The sequence below is a fragment of the Nerophis lumbriciformis genome, linkage group LG27 (genome assembly GCF_033978685.3).
Source record: "Nerophis lumbriciformis linkage group LG27, RoL_Nlum_v2.1, whole genome shotgun sequence".
NCBI lineage: Eukaryota > Metazoa > Chordata > Actinopteri > Syngnathiformes > Syngnathidae > Nerophis > Nerophis lumbriciformis.
In genome coordinates, this window is record NC_084574.2 from 15,467,851 (window position 1) to 15,485,509 (window position 17,659).

General features: G+C 38.1%; 1 protein-coding gene across 1 annotated transcript in view; it reads left to right on the top strand.

Annotated features, from left to right (window-relative positions):
- The window catches only part of LOC133570122 (phospholipid-transporting ATPase ABCA1-like), a 76,417-nt gene that overhangs the window by 17,227 nt on the left and 41,531 nt on the right, over window positions 1–17,659 (top strand). The window contains exons 6-8 of the mRNA XM_061922811.2: window positions 4,226–4,347; window positions 8,750–8,941; window positions 11,454–11,543. Coding sequence (XP_061778795.2) covers window positions 4,226–4,347; window positions 8,750–8,941; window positions 11,454–11,543 — 404 coding nt within the window. The remainder of the gene's footprint in view (window positions 1–4,225; window positions 4,348–8,749; window positions 8,942–11,453; window positions 11,544–17,659) is intronic.

The window sequence follows — 17,659 nt, forward strand, 5'->3', positions numbered from 1 at the left end:
TTAACCATCGTTATATACACCCGTCCATTTTCCTGTGACGTCACATAGTGATGCCGATACAAACAAACATGGCGGATAGAACAGCAAGTTATAGCAACATTAGCTCGGATTCAGACTCGGATTTCAGCGGCTTAAGCGATTCAACAGATTAGGCATGTATTGAAACGGGTGGTTGTAGTGTGGAGGCAGGTAGCGAAAACGAAATTGAAGAAGAAACTGAAGCTATTGAGCCATATCGGTTTAAACCGTATGCAAGCAAAACCGACGAAAACGACACGACAGCCAGCGACACGGGAGAAAGCGAGGACGAATTCGGCGATCACCTTCTAACCAACGATTGGTATGTGTTTGTTTATGAACTAGGTTTACAGCATATGAAATACATTTGGCAACAACATGCACTTTGAGAGTGCAGACAGCCCAGTTTTCATCAATTAATATATTCTGTAGACATACCCTCATCCGCTCTCTTTTCCTGAAAGCTGATCTGTCCAGTCCAGTTGGAAATGCATCTGCTTTGAGTGTTGCAGGTTATCCACACATTCTTGCCATCTCTGTCGTAGCATAGCTTTCGTCGGTAAAGTGTGCGGAACAAACGTCCAATTTCTTGCCACTTTCGCATCTTTGGGCCACTGGTGCAACTTGAATCCGTCCCTGTTCGTGTTGTTACACCCTCCGACAACACACTGACGAGGCATGATGTCTCCAAGGTACGGAAAACAGTCGAAAAAACGGAAAATAACAGAGTTGATTTGACACGGTGTTTGTAATGTGTTTGAGAAAATGGCGGATTGCTTCCCGATGTGACGTCACATTGTGACGTCATCGCTCCGAGAGCGAATAATAGAAAGGCGTTTAATTCGCCAAAATTCACCCATTTAGAGTTCGGAAATCGGTTAAAAAAATATATGGTCTTTTTTCTGCAACATCAAGGTATATATTGACGCTTACATAGGTCTGGTGATAATGTTCCCCTTTAAGGACAGTTATTAGGTATGTCTAGCTTGTGTGCTATTGTGTGCTTAGCTGTTGTGTAGCTGCTAGCTCCTAATAGCCTACAACATTTACCTTTTGTAATGACTTCACTAAAATACAATAATTATTGGAGGACATTGAGATGTTAACTGGCTGTCCAACTTGGCACAAATAAACGTGCTTCAGGACCGAAGCTTTTAGATGCATGTTATCGCTGTCTGGCAGCCTGGGGGGGCCCCTCCAACTCCCAGAAGTCATTGGGTGTTGCACTTCCTTATCTCTCACATTGTGTGCCAGCAGAGGTGCAAGGCAGAAATCTTGCATATTTACCACACTGAAAATGATTGTATAATCGGTACACCAATCTGCACATTGTCCCAACTGGAATGTTGCCGCTTCCTGGCTCTGAGGGCGTACTTGAGAGCACACCGTTCAGACATTTTGAATTGTTGGGCAACATTTTGTAAGAGAGTGAGAAAAAAGATCCATTGACATGACCTCGGCTGCAGAGAAAGGTTGTGTTTCTAAAATAACGTCCTGTTGCCGACTTTACTGGGCAGACTTGGTGCAGACCGTTTCAAATTTAGGAATGAGTGCGCTTCCCAGTCTGCAGTTCTGTAGAACCATTGAATGCTTGTTGAAAGACAAATCGTGAAGAAAAAGTAATCAATTTGGTTTTAGAACCCATTGTAGATGCGTATGAATAGCACAATGAGCAGCCGAAACAAGATTTAAAAACAAACATAATTGGCTCAAATAAACCACACTACTAATCCAACACAAACAAGTAAGAATGTGGCACAAGAGCAAAAAACAGTAGTAATGTCATAACTAAATTGATTAATAAACAAGCAAGAGCGTGTTCTATTTGTGTCGCTTTGCAACAGAAATAAGCCTCCAATGCACATGCCATCAGTTCAATTAATTTCCAATTTGAAAAAAATGGGTACAATGTAATCTTGTTTGCACATTAGACCCTGAAGTGGAGTTTGGTCATTATGCAACTAAACAGAACAACAGAGGTTCTTGTTGTTTTTGAAAATCATCTGTTCTTTTTGTCCAGAATTACAAAACATCCCTCATGCAATAGCTCTGCCAGGCAAAGCATACCCTCAAAAGGACAATTGTTGTACATTAATAGAAAATCACATTTTTGTCAAAATAGTGATATATTTGTGTAAAGCGGGATTACTGTTGATATTGTCCTGTTTTTTATTTTGTGGACATTCTAACTGGAACCCTTGCATGTTCTGTACATGTAATCATAATTGATTACTAAATGCACAGTGTGAGGCGATCTTTGACCGCCGTGAAGGAATGAATTGATCTGGAAAAAGGAGCTGTTTAAAGCTGGATGGAGAAAGCACACACGGCTCTACTGCAGACTATCGGCATTAGAGTTTGGATCAAAGAGGGGACACGCTCACGTGTCTGCTAACAATTGAGCAGCTCATGTGATTCTGAAAATAAAGGGAGAGTGGGAATGGCCATATTTAGCATATAACCGGAATGGCACTTATTAGAGTGCAGACCTCCAACAAGGATTATTTGCCAACCTTCATTGATTCAAAGAAAAAGTCATTGCAACGTTTGCATTTTCAGAACAGGCCTCTTTTAGCAGAAGCTCAAAATGGTCCAACCTGAAACTAGTGTACCGGTAATTGATTTCACTACTCTTCGAGTTGTTAGGTTATAAAATTGGCAGTTTGTGGTTCACAATAATAGCAGCCTGTTTATGGACCAGTTTTGGTCGTGACAATCCAGCTGTGTCAATGTTAATACAGAGCTCGGCCCTTGCAATTTTCAGTCTTCAAGCTTGAGTTGGGCTCAAGAAAAATTCTGATCCTGATAACGCACAGAATTTCAACCACTTAGACACTCTTGCGCAGATTAGATAAAAGAACGACCTGGAATGGACTCTTGCATTCTTGGCTGACTGCACAACCCTTCATTTTAATGAGGTTTTAACATCTATGTTGCTGTGTCCTCAAGGGTCTTTGTATGCCATGTGCCAATGGGGGCCTTTGTGTTCTGCAGGGACGCTGATTAGACCCTATTAGCACTCCATGGAGAGTCACCTCAGGAGAGTTCAGGTCACACATAGACACTGGTGCACGATTTAAAACACACTGTGCTCATGCAGACATACCATGTAGTTCTCTCTTGCTTCCTCCCTCGGGATGTTCACTTGGTGTGCGTCAAAACTCTTGTTTTATGTGTGTGCGTCAGACAGGAAGAAACTATTTGGCTGCATGTAGAGCAAAGCGGAACAGCCCTAAGTAACCTCAACCGAAGCGGAGGAGCTCAATGTGTGTGTGCAATCACAGATTTGAGTTAGGATGTTTAGAGGAATGTTTTGACATCCTTGAAATTTAGAACAGGAACTGAAAGTCACCCAGAGTTGCAAAACAGACAAGTACTTAGGGATGGGTACCGAATTCGGCACTTTTACAAGCGCAGACTAAATTGTGTTGCTACTACCCGGTATCGATTCACGTAAAATCAAACCTTTGTTGCACGTAACATCCCACATCCAACACTAGTATCGCGCGTACAGTAAGGCTCCACTCTTCAAAATGCACTAGCTCGATGCTTACTTACATTGGATTTGCCGTAGACATGCTACAGATTAGCATTAGCGATTTTACATGGCAATTTAAACACCTCCAAATTTGGTCACGAAAACTACAACTAAGATGCTCGTTACAATCAAACAGCTGGTGTGTAATAATTACCATCCTTACAGTACAACACCTTTTTAGGGAGCAACAAAACACGAGACTCATCTTAACGCACTGTAGTCCATACACTACTGTCATCTAACTAAGGTCTTGGAATTGCCACTACATGCAAAGTCTACTATATGATACTTGCAAAGGAGACTCAGAAATGTGAGAAAACAAGTGGACAGCATAATTATCATTATCAGCTCACTGTTAAATGTAAACAAAATATATACATTAGGCAATTTAGCCTTTTTTACCACATGAACACTCACAGCATTACTGAAAATTGGTACCGTTGAGTCCCTGATTATACTGTAGTTTGTAGTGTTATGTCATAGGCAATATCATAGTATGCATAATAACATACGAGGTGTTTCAAAATGCTTACATTGCTGAAATGTTCAGTTCTGTCATCCACTGCTTTGTTTTGAAATGACCACTGTTTGTACTTCTCTGTCCCTCCTTTGTATCAAAAGTAGGGTGTTTATGCTTACTATACATTGTTCTTGTCTTTTTGCTTCTAGGTTTCAAGCTGAAGGACTTTTTGAAAGATAACGAAACCCTCTCCCACTTCTTGCATCACAACGCCTCGCTTCCCCGTCACGCGCTGAAGCAGATCGTAGAGGCTGACGTCAATCTGGAAAAGGTAGACTATCACACTTGCTATTACCAAAATGTCAAAGCCCAACACAAAACAGTGGCTATTTGTTGTCCAAAGTGAACCATACCTGAATTAAACATACTGTAGCGTAAAGCCATAAATCCTTGTCCTCACTGCTCCTCGGTGCTAATGCATAAATCCAGTGACCTAAACTCGAAACAGACTAAGGCCTTTATACGAGAAAAAAAACCCATTGTGGACACAAATTATTTTATTCTGATTGAATAAAATTGTACAGATATTTAAATGTCATTATTAATTTTATATACATGACACTGCATTGGAGAATCATCTTCACACACACGCTTCTCCTCTCCCATTAAAATCATCCTAATTTCTCTGGCCAACCAGCTTACACCCACGTCAACAACAGCTGCCAGTAAGTCACATAATAGCAGAGAGCGAAAGTCACATGACCGCTCCGTTTCCTGCAGTCCCCTCCCCCTGTGCCTCCTTAAATGCAGACACAGAGCTGTGATGTGACTCCTCTCCACCCACCGCTGCTACGCAGACGTTTATTGATCAGTGAGGATGCACTTCATTTAACCTGGCAGGAACATTATTCAAGGAAAGAGACTTGCTCGCTATATTGGTAATTGTTTTGCAGCGATTAGATGCAATTCCGTGCTGAACATGTATAAGGGTTGTTATTAGAGATGTCCGATAATATCGGCCTGCCGATATTATCGGACATCATATTAAGCCTTTCGTCGGCTTTGTTAGTAAGTGTCAATATTTTCTTTGTTTTTTCCTTTCTTTTTTTTTTTTTTGCCGATAAATGCTTTAAAATGTAATATCCGAAATTATCGGTATCATTTTTTTTATTATCGGTATCGTTTTTTTTTTTTGTTTGTCTGTTTTTGTTTTGTTTTTTTAAATTAAATCAACATAAAAAACACAAGATATACTTACAATTAGTGCACCAACCCAAAAAAACTCCCTCCCCCATTTACACTCATTCACACTCATTCACACAAAAGGGTTGTTTCTTTCTGGTATTAATATTCTGGTTCCTACATTAAATATAAATATATGTCAATACAGGGATACAGTCCGTACTATTAGTTAGTACTATTAGTACTATTAGTGGACCAGCAGCACGCACAATCATGTGTGCTTGTGCGTGCTGCTGGTCCACTAATAGTACTAACCTTTAACAGTTAATTTTACTAATTTTCATTAATTACTAGTTTCTATGTAACTGTTTTTATATTGTTTTACTTTCTTTTTTTATTCAAGAAAATGTTTTTAATTTATTTATCTTATTTTATTTTTTATTTTTTTAAAGTACCTTATCTTCACCATACCTGGTTGTCCAAATTAGGCATAATAATGTGTTAATTCCACGACTGTATATATCGGTTGATATCGGTATCGGTAATTAAAGAGTTGGACAATATCGGAATATCGGATATCGGCAAAAAGCCATTATCGGACATCCCTAGTTGTTATGATTACGACCATTTCTCTTCAGTAAGCGCAAATGACTTGCCAGTTAATAATAATGCTTGGGTTTACAGTACATACAAAATGTGTTATTTTTATTATAATAATAATAATAATTAGCTTTATTGTCTCCGAGGAGAAATTTGTCTTGGACATCAAGACACAGCCTTTTACATACATACATATATACCGTATTTTTCGGACTATTAGTCGCAGTTTTTTTTTCATAGTTTAGCCGGGCTCCAGTGCGACTTATATATGTTTTTTTCCTTTTTTATTATGCATTTATGGCAGGTGCGACTTATACTCCGGTGCGACTTATACTCCGAAAAATACGGTACATACATACATACATACAGTTCATATGACAATACAGTGACGACAGTGAACACTGCGCAGGTATATCAGTTAGTTATGAGATCACACATTACACTCCCCCCATATTGCACACCTCCCGTATTGCACTATCCCAATATTGCACCCCTTATAATTGCATCCGGTTATTACAATAGTTTTCTGTTGTTAAGTGCTTTGATTGTCAGTGGGACAAAGGAACATCTACACCTGTTGAGTTTGTTTGTTGCTGTTCTGTACCATTTACCATAACGAATAATATGTAGCAATAATCCCTTTAAATAGAGAACTGTGTTGAACCAAGAATCGATTCTGATTTAACCCCAAAACATTGGAATCGAATTGAATCATGAGTTGTTGTAAGATTCACATCCCTTTTGCAAAGCCAAATGCTCGGGGCGGGAATATTCAGCTTCAAATGAGGGAGCAAAATGAGCCAAGCACAAGCAAGTATGCCTCATTTGTTGGAAAGTACGAGCAAAAAAAAAAAAAAAAACTGACCCAGGTTTTGTAACTTGAGAAAAAGTGCACTTCTATGATGTCCAATTTTTGCTAAAAGAGATGAAGAGTTCATTTTATTCTCGTTTTTTTACTTATTGAGGATAATTAAGTCATTACCTTCCAGTTACAAAAAATAACTCATGAGAAATGTAAATTATTATATATTATGACTTAGGGCTGCAACAACTATTCGATTAAAATCGATTCTAAAAATAGTTTGCGATTAATTTACTCATCGATTCGTTGGATCTATGCTATGCGCATGCGCAGAGGCAATTTTTTTTTTTTTTTTTTTTTTTCAAAGGGGGAACATTATCACAATTTCAGAAGGGTTAAAACCATTAAAAATCAGTTCCCAGTGACTTATTTTATTTTTCGAAGTTTTTTTCAAAATTTTACCCATCACGCAATATCCCTAAAAAAAGCCTCAAAGTGCCTGATTTTAACCATCGTTATATACACCCGTCCATTTTCCTGTGACGTCACACAGTGATGCCAACACAAACAAACATGGCGGATAGAACAGCAAGGTATAGCGACATTAGCTCGGATTCAGACTCGGATTTCAGCGGCTTAAGCGATTCAACAGATTACGCATGTATTGAAACGGATGGTTGTAGTGTGGAGGCAGGTAGCGAAAACGAAATTGAAGAAGAAACTGAAGCTATTGAGCCATATCGGTTTGAACCGTATGCAAGCGAAACCGACGAAAACGACACGACAGCCAGCGACACGGGAGAAAGCGAGGACGAATTCGGCGATCGCCTTCTAACCAACGATTGGTATGTGTTTGTTTGGCATTAAAGGAAACTAACAACTATGAACTAGATTTACAGCATATGAAATACATTTGGCAACAACATGCACTTTGAGAGTGCAGACAGCCCATTTCAGGCGCGCTAAGAACATATATTTTTCCACGATTTCAGCACTCAGATTAACCATACCTAAATAGACACAAAATACTGCATTACACAAGACTACCCGAATGTACTCGAATGATTGAAAAAAATAAATGTTTTTAAGCCAAATTATTGGTAAACACAGTTTATGTATAATAATTTACGTAAAACCGCGAGTAATGAATAAAGTTTTCATCAATTAATATATTCTGTAGACATACCCTCATCCGCTCTCTTTTCCTGAAAGCTGATCTGTCCAGTTTTGGAGTTGATGTCAGCATCTGCTTTGAGTGTCGCAGGATATCCACACATTCTTGCCATCTCTGTCGTAGCATAGCTTTCGTCGGTAAAGTGTGCGGAACAAACGACTGACCATTTCGTCGGCTTTCCCCACAGCCTCGTATTTTGAACACATTTCATCCAATTTCTTGCCACTTTCGCATCTTTGGGCCACTGGTGCAACTTAAATCCGTCCCTGTTCGTGTTGTTACACCCTCCGACAACACACCGACGAAAGTGAGAAAATGGCGGATTGCTTCCCGATGTAACGTCACGTTGTGACGTCATCGCTCCGAGAGCGAATAATAGAAAGGCGTTTAATTCGCCAAAATTCACCCATTTAGAGTTCGGAAATCGGTTAAAAAAAAAAAGGTCTTTTTCTGCAACATCAAGGTATATATTGACGCTTACATAGGTCTAGTGATAATGTTCCCCTTTAATATATCTTTTTTATTTTATTTTATTTATTTATTTTTTATAAACCTTTATGTTTAAACTGCAACATGTACAAACAGCTGAGAAACAATAATCAAAATAAGTATGGTGCCAGTATGCTGTTTTTTGTAATAAAATACTGGAAAGGATAAAAATGTAGTTTGTCTCTTTTATCCGATTATTAATCAATTAATCGAAGTAATAATCGACAGATTAATCGATTATCAAATTAATCGTTAGTTGCAGCCCTATTATGATTACATTAGTGCTTAATTTTGTCACAAAATATTTCTAAAAATACTATCGTTCATTGCCAAAAATTTGTGGGACAATATCGATATCGTCCAGCAAAATGTTTCGGTCCAAGTCTACCATAGATAGTAGACTGTAGCAGGGATGGTTCTTCACAGTCCTATTTCACGTGTAATGAAACTAATAACCACGGTCTACTTCTCCCTCTATGTGTCCAGGTTCTGACTAAGGGTTTTGGCTTCCATCTCAGAGACTTGTGTAACGCAACACCTCTGGAGGAGTTTGTCCATATTGCTGACCGCAATGTATCTCGCCTGACGCAAGAGATTATCTGCAAGTCGTCCAAGGACTGGCTGAACAAGGCCCAAAGCCACTTCCTGTCGAACTTGGACTTCCTCAAGCCCATTCGAGTAAGTGTGTCTATCAAGAAAATTATGCAACAGTTTGATCTTCAGATTATTGAGTCTAACTTACTTTATAGACAAAGACAATGAATGCACATGTTTTATGCTTTAAAAAAAAAGCATTGGTCATTTTAGTTTTACATGGACACTACTCACAGTGACAATATTCATCATTAAAAAGATAAGCAATAGAAAATGAGTGGCTGGAGATTTTTGTTTGTGCAACCTTTTACTGCTTCATCTTAAAGCAGCCTTTACTGGATACAATAAAACAGGAAATAAATTGTCACCTTTCCCCTACATTTGTTTCTCCCAATAAAGCTGCCCTCTTCCCCTCCATACTCGTGACAGACAAGTGAGTCATACGGGTGTTGGACACACAGAGGTGAACAAAATGTTCTGTACAACTGATGTTTAAAGACTTTAAAAAAAAAAACCACGAAGGAGCAAGGACAGTAAACATGTTTAATGACAACTATGCATCCAATTTGGGGAAAAAAAAAATCATGGTTATTTTTTTATATAACTCCATCTTTCCCCCCCTTTTGGTTAGTCCGTGTTGATGTGTGTTGGTGTTATTGGAAAGGCCAAAACAAAACAAGGATGTGTGTTAGTAGAATAGAAAGTTGAAGCATTTCTCTGCTTCTCCATTGTTCTTTTTGAAACCCGCAACACCTGTGTTTTATTGTGCTTGAGACATTTTAGCAGCTGAGTGTGAGATACGAGAACAGACACGTTGTCCTCCCAGCAAAATGACACAAAACACACAAGAGGCTTGGGACATGTATTTTTAATTTTAGTTTTTTTTTTTTTTACAGCTTCCTTCTTTTCTCCCCCATGTAATCATTTGTGAACTTAGTGAATGTTTTCTATTGTTTGGCTTCCACAGTGGAAATGTATTATTGTACTGAATTATTGTAGCAAACAGGTTTTTATATAACCAAAGATATCTTTGGTCAAATTCTCACAATTGTGAATAAAAAACAACATTTAATGACTTACCAATTTCAGATCATTTATTTTGTCCCTTTTTTAATTACATTTTTATACTATTTGACTCAAACCTGAATTTAAAGGGGAACATTATCACAATTTCAGAAGGGTTAAAACCATTAAAATCAGTTCCCAGTGGCTTAGTATATTTTTCGAAGTTTTTTTCAAAATTTTACCCATCACGCAATATCCCTAAAAAAAAAAGCTTCAAAGTGCCTGATTTTAACCATCGTTAAAATCCAGCGTCCATTTTCCTGTGACGTCACATAGTGATGCCAACACAAACAAACATGGCGCATAGAACAGCAAGCTATAGCGACATTAGCTCGGATTCAGACTCGGATTTCAGCGGCTTAAGCGATTCAACAGATTACGCATGTATTGAAACGGATGGTTGTAGTGTGGAGGCAGGTAGCGAAAACAAAATTGAAGAAGAAACTGAAGCTATTGAGCCGTATCGGTTTGAACCGTATGCAAGCGAAACCGACGAAAACGACAGCCAGCGACACGGGAGAAAGCGAGGACGAAATCGGCGATCGCCTTCTAACCAACGATTGGTATGTGTTTGTTTGGCATTAAAGGAAACTAACAACTATGAACTAGGTTTACAGCATATGAAATACATTTGGCAACAAGATGCACTTTGAGAGTGCAGACAGCCCAATTTTCATCAATTAATATATTCTGTAGACATACCCTCATGTCAGCAGGCCAGGGAAGCTAGGGTCGATATTCTTCTCTTGATCATCTTCGGTGGCATAAGGGACGGTGTGAGCCAAGACATCCAGGGGGTTTAGCTCGCTCGTCTGCGGGAACAAACTGCCGCCATTGCTTGCCGTGCTACCGAGGTCCTTTGTCCCTGCATAGCTCACACACTCCGGCAGATTCAATGGGGGTCTGGCGGCAGATTTCTTTGACTTTATCGTTGGAAATGCATCTGCTTTGAGTGTCGCAGGATATCCACACATTCTTGCCATCTCTGTCGTAGCATAGCTTTCGTCGGTAAAGTGTGCGGAACAAACGTCCAATTTCTTGCCACTTTCGCATCTTTGGGCCACTGGTGCAACTTGAATCCGTCCCTGTTTGTGTTGTTACACCCTCCGACAACACACCGACGAGGCATGATGTCTCCAAGGTACGGAAAACAGTCGAAAAAACGTAAAATAACAGAGCTGATTTGACTTGGTGTTTGAGAAAATGGCGGATTGCTTCCTGATGTGACGTCTAGAAAGGCGTTTAATTCGCCAAAATTCACCCATTTAGAGTTCGGAAATCGGTTAAAAAAATACATGGTCTTTTTTCTGCAACATCAAGGTATATATTGACGCTTACATAGGTCTGGTGATAATGTTCCCCTTTAACAAAATGCATGTTTCAGAGTAATATTTTTTTATTTGTAAAAAAACCCAAAATGAACAGAATAGAATAAATAACTTTATTTTAGCATTAGATATATTCTTATGATATTGTTTATCTTTGATTACGTTATTGTATATTTACTCTATGCTCTCTGTCATCCTTACAGAAAGACGTAAAGTCGGATCCCAGGGTAGTTCAGGAAGTCTCAGCTGCAACGGATTATCTTCTGGAGAGCCTCGGAGAACTGGCGGTGGAGGTACAATAACTAAACGTGCCTACATGATTGCGTAGATCCAAAGCATAGATCTGTGAGTAGGGACACACAAACCAGACACACAGCCTGCGGCCAGTGTAGTAGCGCTCCAAAAATCAATGATTATCAGCGGTTAGAAAGTTGTGACCACCATCTCATGGCTCATGGCAAACATTCACTTTGCATAAATGTTTTCATTCATCCAGGCAAACAATATTTTACCAAAAATAGTTTATGCACCGTTCTAAACCAATCTTTTCAGCATCCATGTATTTATAAACTACATGTCTAATCTCCAATGAACATTATATGGATACTCATTAGTGTAAAACATGAATAAAGTATTGAATATTAGCTCACTTTTTCACAATAACAACCCCCCTGTCCTACTTTGGTTCTGTTCTGCTTTGCTGACACAGCATTACCATACAGCTGTGTGTGTTGTTACTCTTTCCTGTCCAGTCAGCAGTAAGAATAACAAACTGTGTTTTTATTCTTATCCTACCGGTGCAACGTTCAGCATTTTCTTCCCTTTCCTCCCTAAATTCCTTAATTTTTTTGCTTGGCACTGAGTTAGAAAGAAACACTATGCGAACAAGGAAAACGTTTAAAAAGTTGGGGAACTTCCTAAGATTCTCGCCTAAGTTTGGTCCAGTTTGACCACATTTAGGGTTTTTGAGGGTCCAATGATGAATGGATCAGTAATCACTGAGTATGCTCCCAAAAGCAGATGTTGACTGAAATAATTTTGTTCCAAGCTGAAAATGGCAGCTTGCTTAGCAGATCAGAGGCTGGCATAATGGAGCGATGGCCATCTGTAACCCGTGTTTTTTTTGTTTTTTTTACCACCAAGAATCTGCAGCCATTGCGTCTCAAGCCAAAAAGAAGTATGAAACACCGACAATATTTACAAAATGTCTTTTCATGAGTGAATGCTATCACCAAACCATGTCAGGTATCTCTGATACAGTGTATCTGGTATGTAAACATGGCTTTGAATGCTGAGCTCACTCACTAAAGCATTCTCAAAGTATGAGAGAACCATCAAATATGTATTCATAAAATGTCCCTCTGAATTCAAAGCAAGGTCTGCACAATAAAATTATATTAGCATAGATTAAGGTCTTTCATGTGGCCCGTCATGCTATTAAACTAAAGGGGTCACATGATCATGGCCTGGGCTTTTATAAAGATTTGAATATTTTTTTCTTTCATTTAAATCCGAAAATACGACAACATAATATGTTGTCGTATATGTGGGCTTTGTACCGAGGATGTCGTTGTGGCTTGTGCAGCCCTTTGAGACACTTGTGATTTAGGGCTATATAAATAAAGATTGATTGATTGATTGATAAAAAGTAAATATAAAATATATTCCATCCATCCATCCATTTTCTACCGCTTATTCCCTTTTGGGGTCGCAGGGGGCGCTGGAGCCTATCTCAGCTACAATCGGGCGGAAGGCGGGGTACACCCTGGACAAGTCGCCACCTCATCGCAGATATATCATATATATAAAATATATTTTGCTTTCAAAATCCGTTAAGAAGGTTGTATCAAATTAAGAATGTGTAACACGACCTACATCCCCTTGCAAACATGCAAAGCTTACATTTATGCATTCTACCACAGCGCCAACATTTGAGAACCAGGATGAGGTAATATAAGAAAGAAACAGACAGTAGTACTTCAACTCATAAGCTTAATTGGTTCTGTGAGAGAGCTCTTAACTCAAAACACTTTTATCTCAAATTATTGTTGCCCATTGAAATTAATTGAAATCAATATAATTGGTGCTTAGCCCTCACAAAAACAGCACACATTTATAATGTAACATTTTTTTTAATAAGAAAAACTAACTTTTAAATGACACAATTTTTATAAATACAATATAATGAAATGTACAACAAATAACTACAGTAGTTTTATGACATAATTTAATAATAATGCACATAATTAACATTAGAGAGTGGATTTATACGGACAAAGTTATCTTTAGGTTTCACCTTTGCATATCATAGCACATAATTCAAGAAACCTTAGTTAACTGTTTTTTTATTTTTTATTTAGTTTTATTGAGACAAAGATAATTTATGTATTTAATATTTGTTTACTTACTGTGGTATATTATTTGTTTATTATTTATTTGTTCACTGTTATGTTACAGAGAACAAGGAAATAGGATGCTATTGGTATGAAAAGGGGTAGGATTAAATAAAATAATCTTCTTCCCACTCCTTTTCGGACGTGCTGTAATGAAACAACTGGAAATATGTGATGAATTACATTGTATTGTATGCATGTTCCAAATAAACTGAAACTGAACTGAAATGAAAAGTTCAGACAGAGACGTTAATTTTTAAAGACATTTATTATTTCAAATTATTATCCACTAATGATAATCCTACATGAATCAGATAATTTCAATCTCTATTCCTTACAGTGTGATATAAAAAGAAATGTATTTATAATTAGGGATGTCCGATAATGGCTTTTTGCCGATATCCGATATTCCGATATTGTCCAACTCTTTAATTACCGATACCGATATCAACCGATACCGATATCAACCGATATATGCAGTCGTGGAATTAACAAATTATTATGTCTAATTTGGACAATCAGGTATGGTGAAGATAAGGTACTTTAAAAAAAAAAAATTATAAAATAAAATAAGATAAATAAATTAAAAACATTTTCTTGAATAAAAAAGAAAGTTAAATAATATAAAAACAGTTACATAGAAACTAGTAATTAATGAAAATTTGTAAAATTAACTGTTAAAGGTTAGTACTATTAGTGGACCAGCAGCACGCACAATCATGTGTGCTTACGGACTGTATCCCTTGCAGACTGTATTGATATATATTGATATATAATGTAGGAACCAGAATATTAATAACAGAAAGAAACAACCCTTTTGTGTGAATGAGTGTAAATGGGGGAGGGAGGTTTTTTGGGTTGGTGCACTAATTGTAAGTGTATCTTGTGTTTTTTATGTTAATTTAATAAAAAAAAAACCAAAAAAAAACCGATACCGATAAAAAAAAAACGATACCGATAATTTCCGATATTACATTTTAACGCATTTAGCGGCCGATAATATCGGCGATATTATCAGACATCTCTATTTATAATCATATTAAAATGAATAATGATAGGTACCATTATTTTTTTTTAAAACACATTTTGGCTACCTTATATTAAATTTGTCGGCACTATTTTGTAAAAAAAAAAAAACAGCACCAAAAAATAATTTACCGGGGTTTAAGGATTTTTTAGTCCCCTTAATATATAATGAAAATAATAAGTATTATTAAAGACTAGGGTTATACGATATAAGTAATTATTTGGAAACGGTACTATACTGCCTTTTAAAAAATACCGGTACCTTTTATGCTGCTGTGCGGCGGTGACTACAGAGCCGAGGTGTCGAAACGCACACACAAAGCGCATACAAGCAGTAACATTGTGGAGAGGAAGAATGGCAAAAAAACGGCAATTCTCCTGGTTAATAAAGAGGGTGCGTGAAGTGCAATATGGAGGTATTTGGGCTTCAAAACTAACGATAAAGGTGGCGCTGCAAGTGTTCACCAAACGTAGTGATTAGTATTACCACCTTTGCTTCAAACTTAGGTAAACATTCAAATAATAAGCATTTAGATTTTCTGTTAAAATAAAGCCCATTTTTTTCCATTTTCTACCGCTTATTCCCTTTGGGGTCGCGGGGGGCGCTGGAGCCTATCTCAGCTACAATCGGGCGGAAGGCGGGGTACACCCTGGACAAGTCGCCAATATAAAAATTTTTTTGGGGTATCGATATACATACCAAATTATTTATATCGGGACAAACCCACTAATGACCAAAATGGGGCCACAAACAAAATCTTGTTTAGAGCCACACAAAGCCCTGCAGGTAGGGTTTCTGTGGCTGGGTGATCAAGATGAACTTTAGTAACCTCAGACAGACTCCTCTTAGAGGAGGTTACTGTGAGTCAAACAGGCTGCTGATGATGACTGTGTGTCTACTTGTGATCCATGCCAACACGGTCATTGTTTCCCTGGGAGAAGACTGTTTCAATTAGTGCCCTTGGAGACCATTCCACATTTTGGGCCAGTAGTCACACACATGCACACACACACAAAAATAGCAAATCAAAAGAAAAGAAAGAAGCATCTGACAGCAGAGAAGACAAAATGGTCTCCAGTCAAAGCTTGTGTAGCACAATGCAGCATGTAACACACTCATTGACCTGCAGCATGCACCCAGTTAGACATGGCACACAAACATTGCACGCAATTTCTTTGCATGTTGGCGCTTTGATGCAGCTGCAGGCTCAGACAGGATTTGCAGCAACCTCTTTATATGTTTGTGTGTCATGCATTTATGACATGTTGACAAACATACCGAAGACAGCGTGTGTGCTGTAGGCGAGAGTGGGAAAAAAATGTTAAATGAAACCGAGCAGAGTGTGTGTGCTTGGTAGCATTTGTCAGTGTAATAACCGAGTACTTGAGGAGCCTGCGTAGGTTTGTCTATTAGGAGAGTGACCGAGAGTAACCTCGTTTGGTTCTCTCGCCTTCTTCTCCCTCTCTCTGTTTCGAGCTTCTACTCCCGTTCTCTCTCAAACACAAGTTTATTTTACCCAACGACCGGCGTTATCTTACGATTTGGTTTCCTCCCCTGTATATTTGCTCATATTTTTGGTTTTCTCCTTTAAACCTGGCTATATTTTTTTGTCTCTATTTCCTCCTCAGAGCGTGAGCTTTCACCATAAACTCAAGTAACCTCCTCCAAAGCTTCACAATCCTTTCTTCACCCTTGTTCTTTGTTGCACAAAAACCCGCAGCCCCACCGCCCAATTCGTTTCTTATCACGAGTCGGTGACTATAATGCAATTAATGCACAACATGCTGAAACTTGTTCATTGTCTCAATGTCAGTATATCTGCTCACCTCGCAAAATGAAGCCAAAAGGAAGTGAAGGGTACCAGAAACATGGGAAAACAAATTGTGACTTGTTTGAATCATGTATTCCAGTGTTTTTCAACCACTGTGCCGCGGCACACTATTGTCTGGTGTGCCGTGGGAAATTATGCAACTTCACCTAATTGGTCCCAAAAATATTCTTTTCAAATCAATAATTATAATCTGCAAATAATGCGCTGTTGCTTAGTGTCTGTGCTGTGTAGAGCTCGGCGGGGTAAACCACATAAAACTCCATGTCAGTAGGTGGCAGCTGGTAATTAATTGCTTTGTAAAAGTCAGAATGTGTCTTGTGAAACGAGGATGGTTTGTTGTGATCACAATATGCAGGTAAAAACTTATATTTTGCTTAAACCAAAAATGAACATGAGGAAAAGGCAATGAAGCATACGAATGGCTATGCAAAAACACAAGTAAAACTGAACTGGCTACCAAGTAAACAGAAACAGAATGCTGGACGACAGCAAAAACTTACGACGTCCACAAAGTACATCCGTACATGACATGACAATCAACAATGTCCACACAAAGAAGGATAGCAACAACTTAAATAGCCTTGCTTGCTAACACAAAGCAAGTGCGGAGAATAGCGCTCAAAGGAAGACATGAAACTGCTACAGGAAAACACCAACAAAACAGGAAGGGCCACCAAAATAACAGCGCAAGACAAAAACTAAAGCACGACACAGGAAAACACCAACAAACTCAAAAAAAGGCACGACGACCTGGTGGTGTGCCTCCGGAAATTTTTTATGAAAAAAACGTGCCTTGCCTCAAAAAAGGTTGAAAAACACTGATGTATTCAACACGTTTTTAACAAAATAAACAGCTACAAAAGCAAAATACATTGAAAGCATGACAAACAATCCACAACAAAACTCACAAAGGACATGATGCTAGGTAAAATCACAACAATAATAGAATACAATTAGGTAAAATAATCACAATAATTATATAATTAAAGAATAACTAAGAAAATAAATGTATAAAAGAAGTTTCCTGCACATGCCTTCCATAATAAATAGATATTATGTGTGTCAAATTCTACTAAAACTACGGTCACAACAATATGTTTAGTGCAACAAATGAAACATGAATAATAATAACACAATAACCACAACGTTTAGCATTAG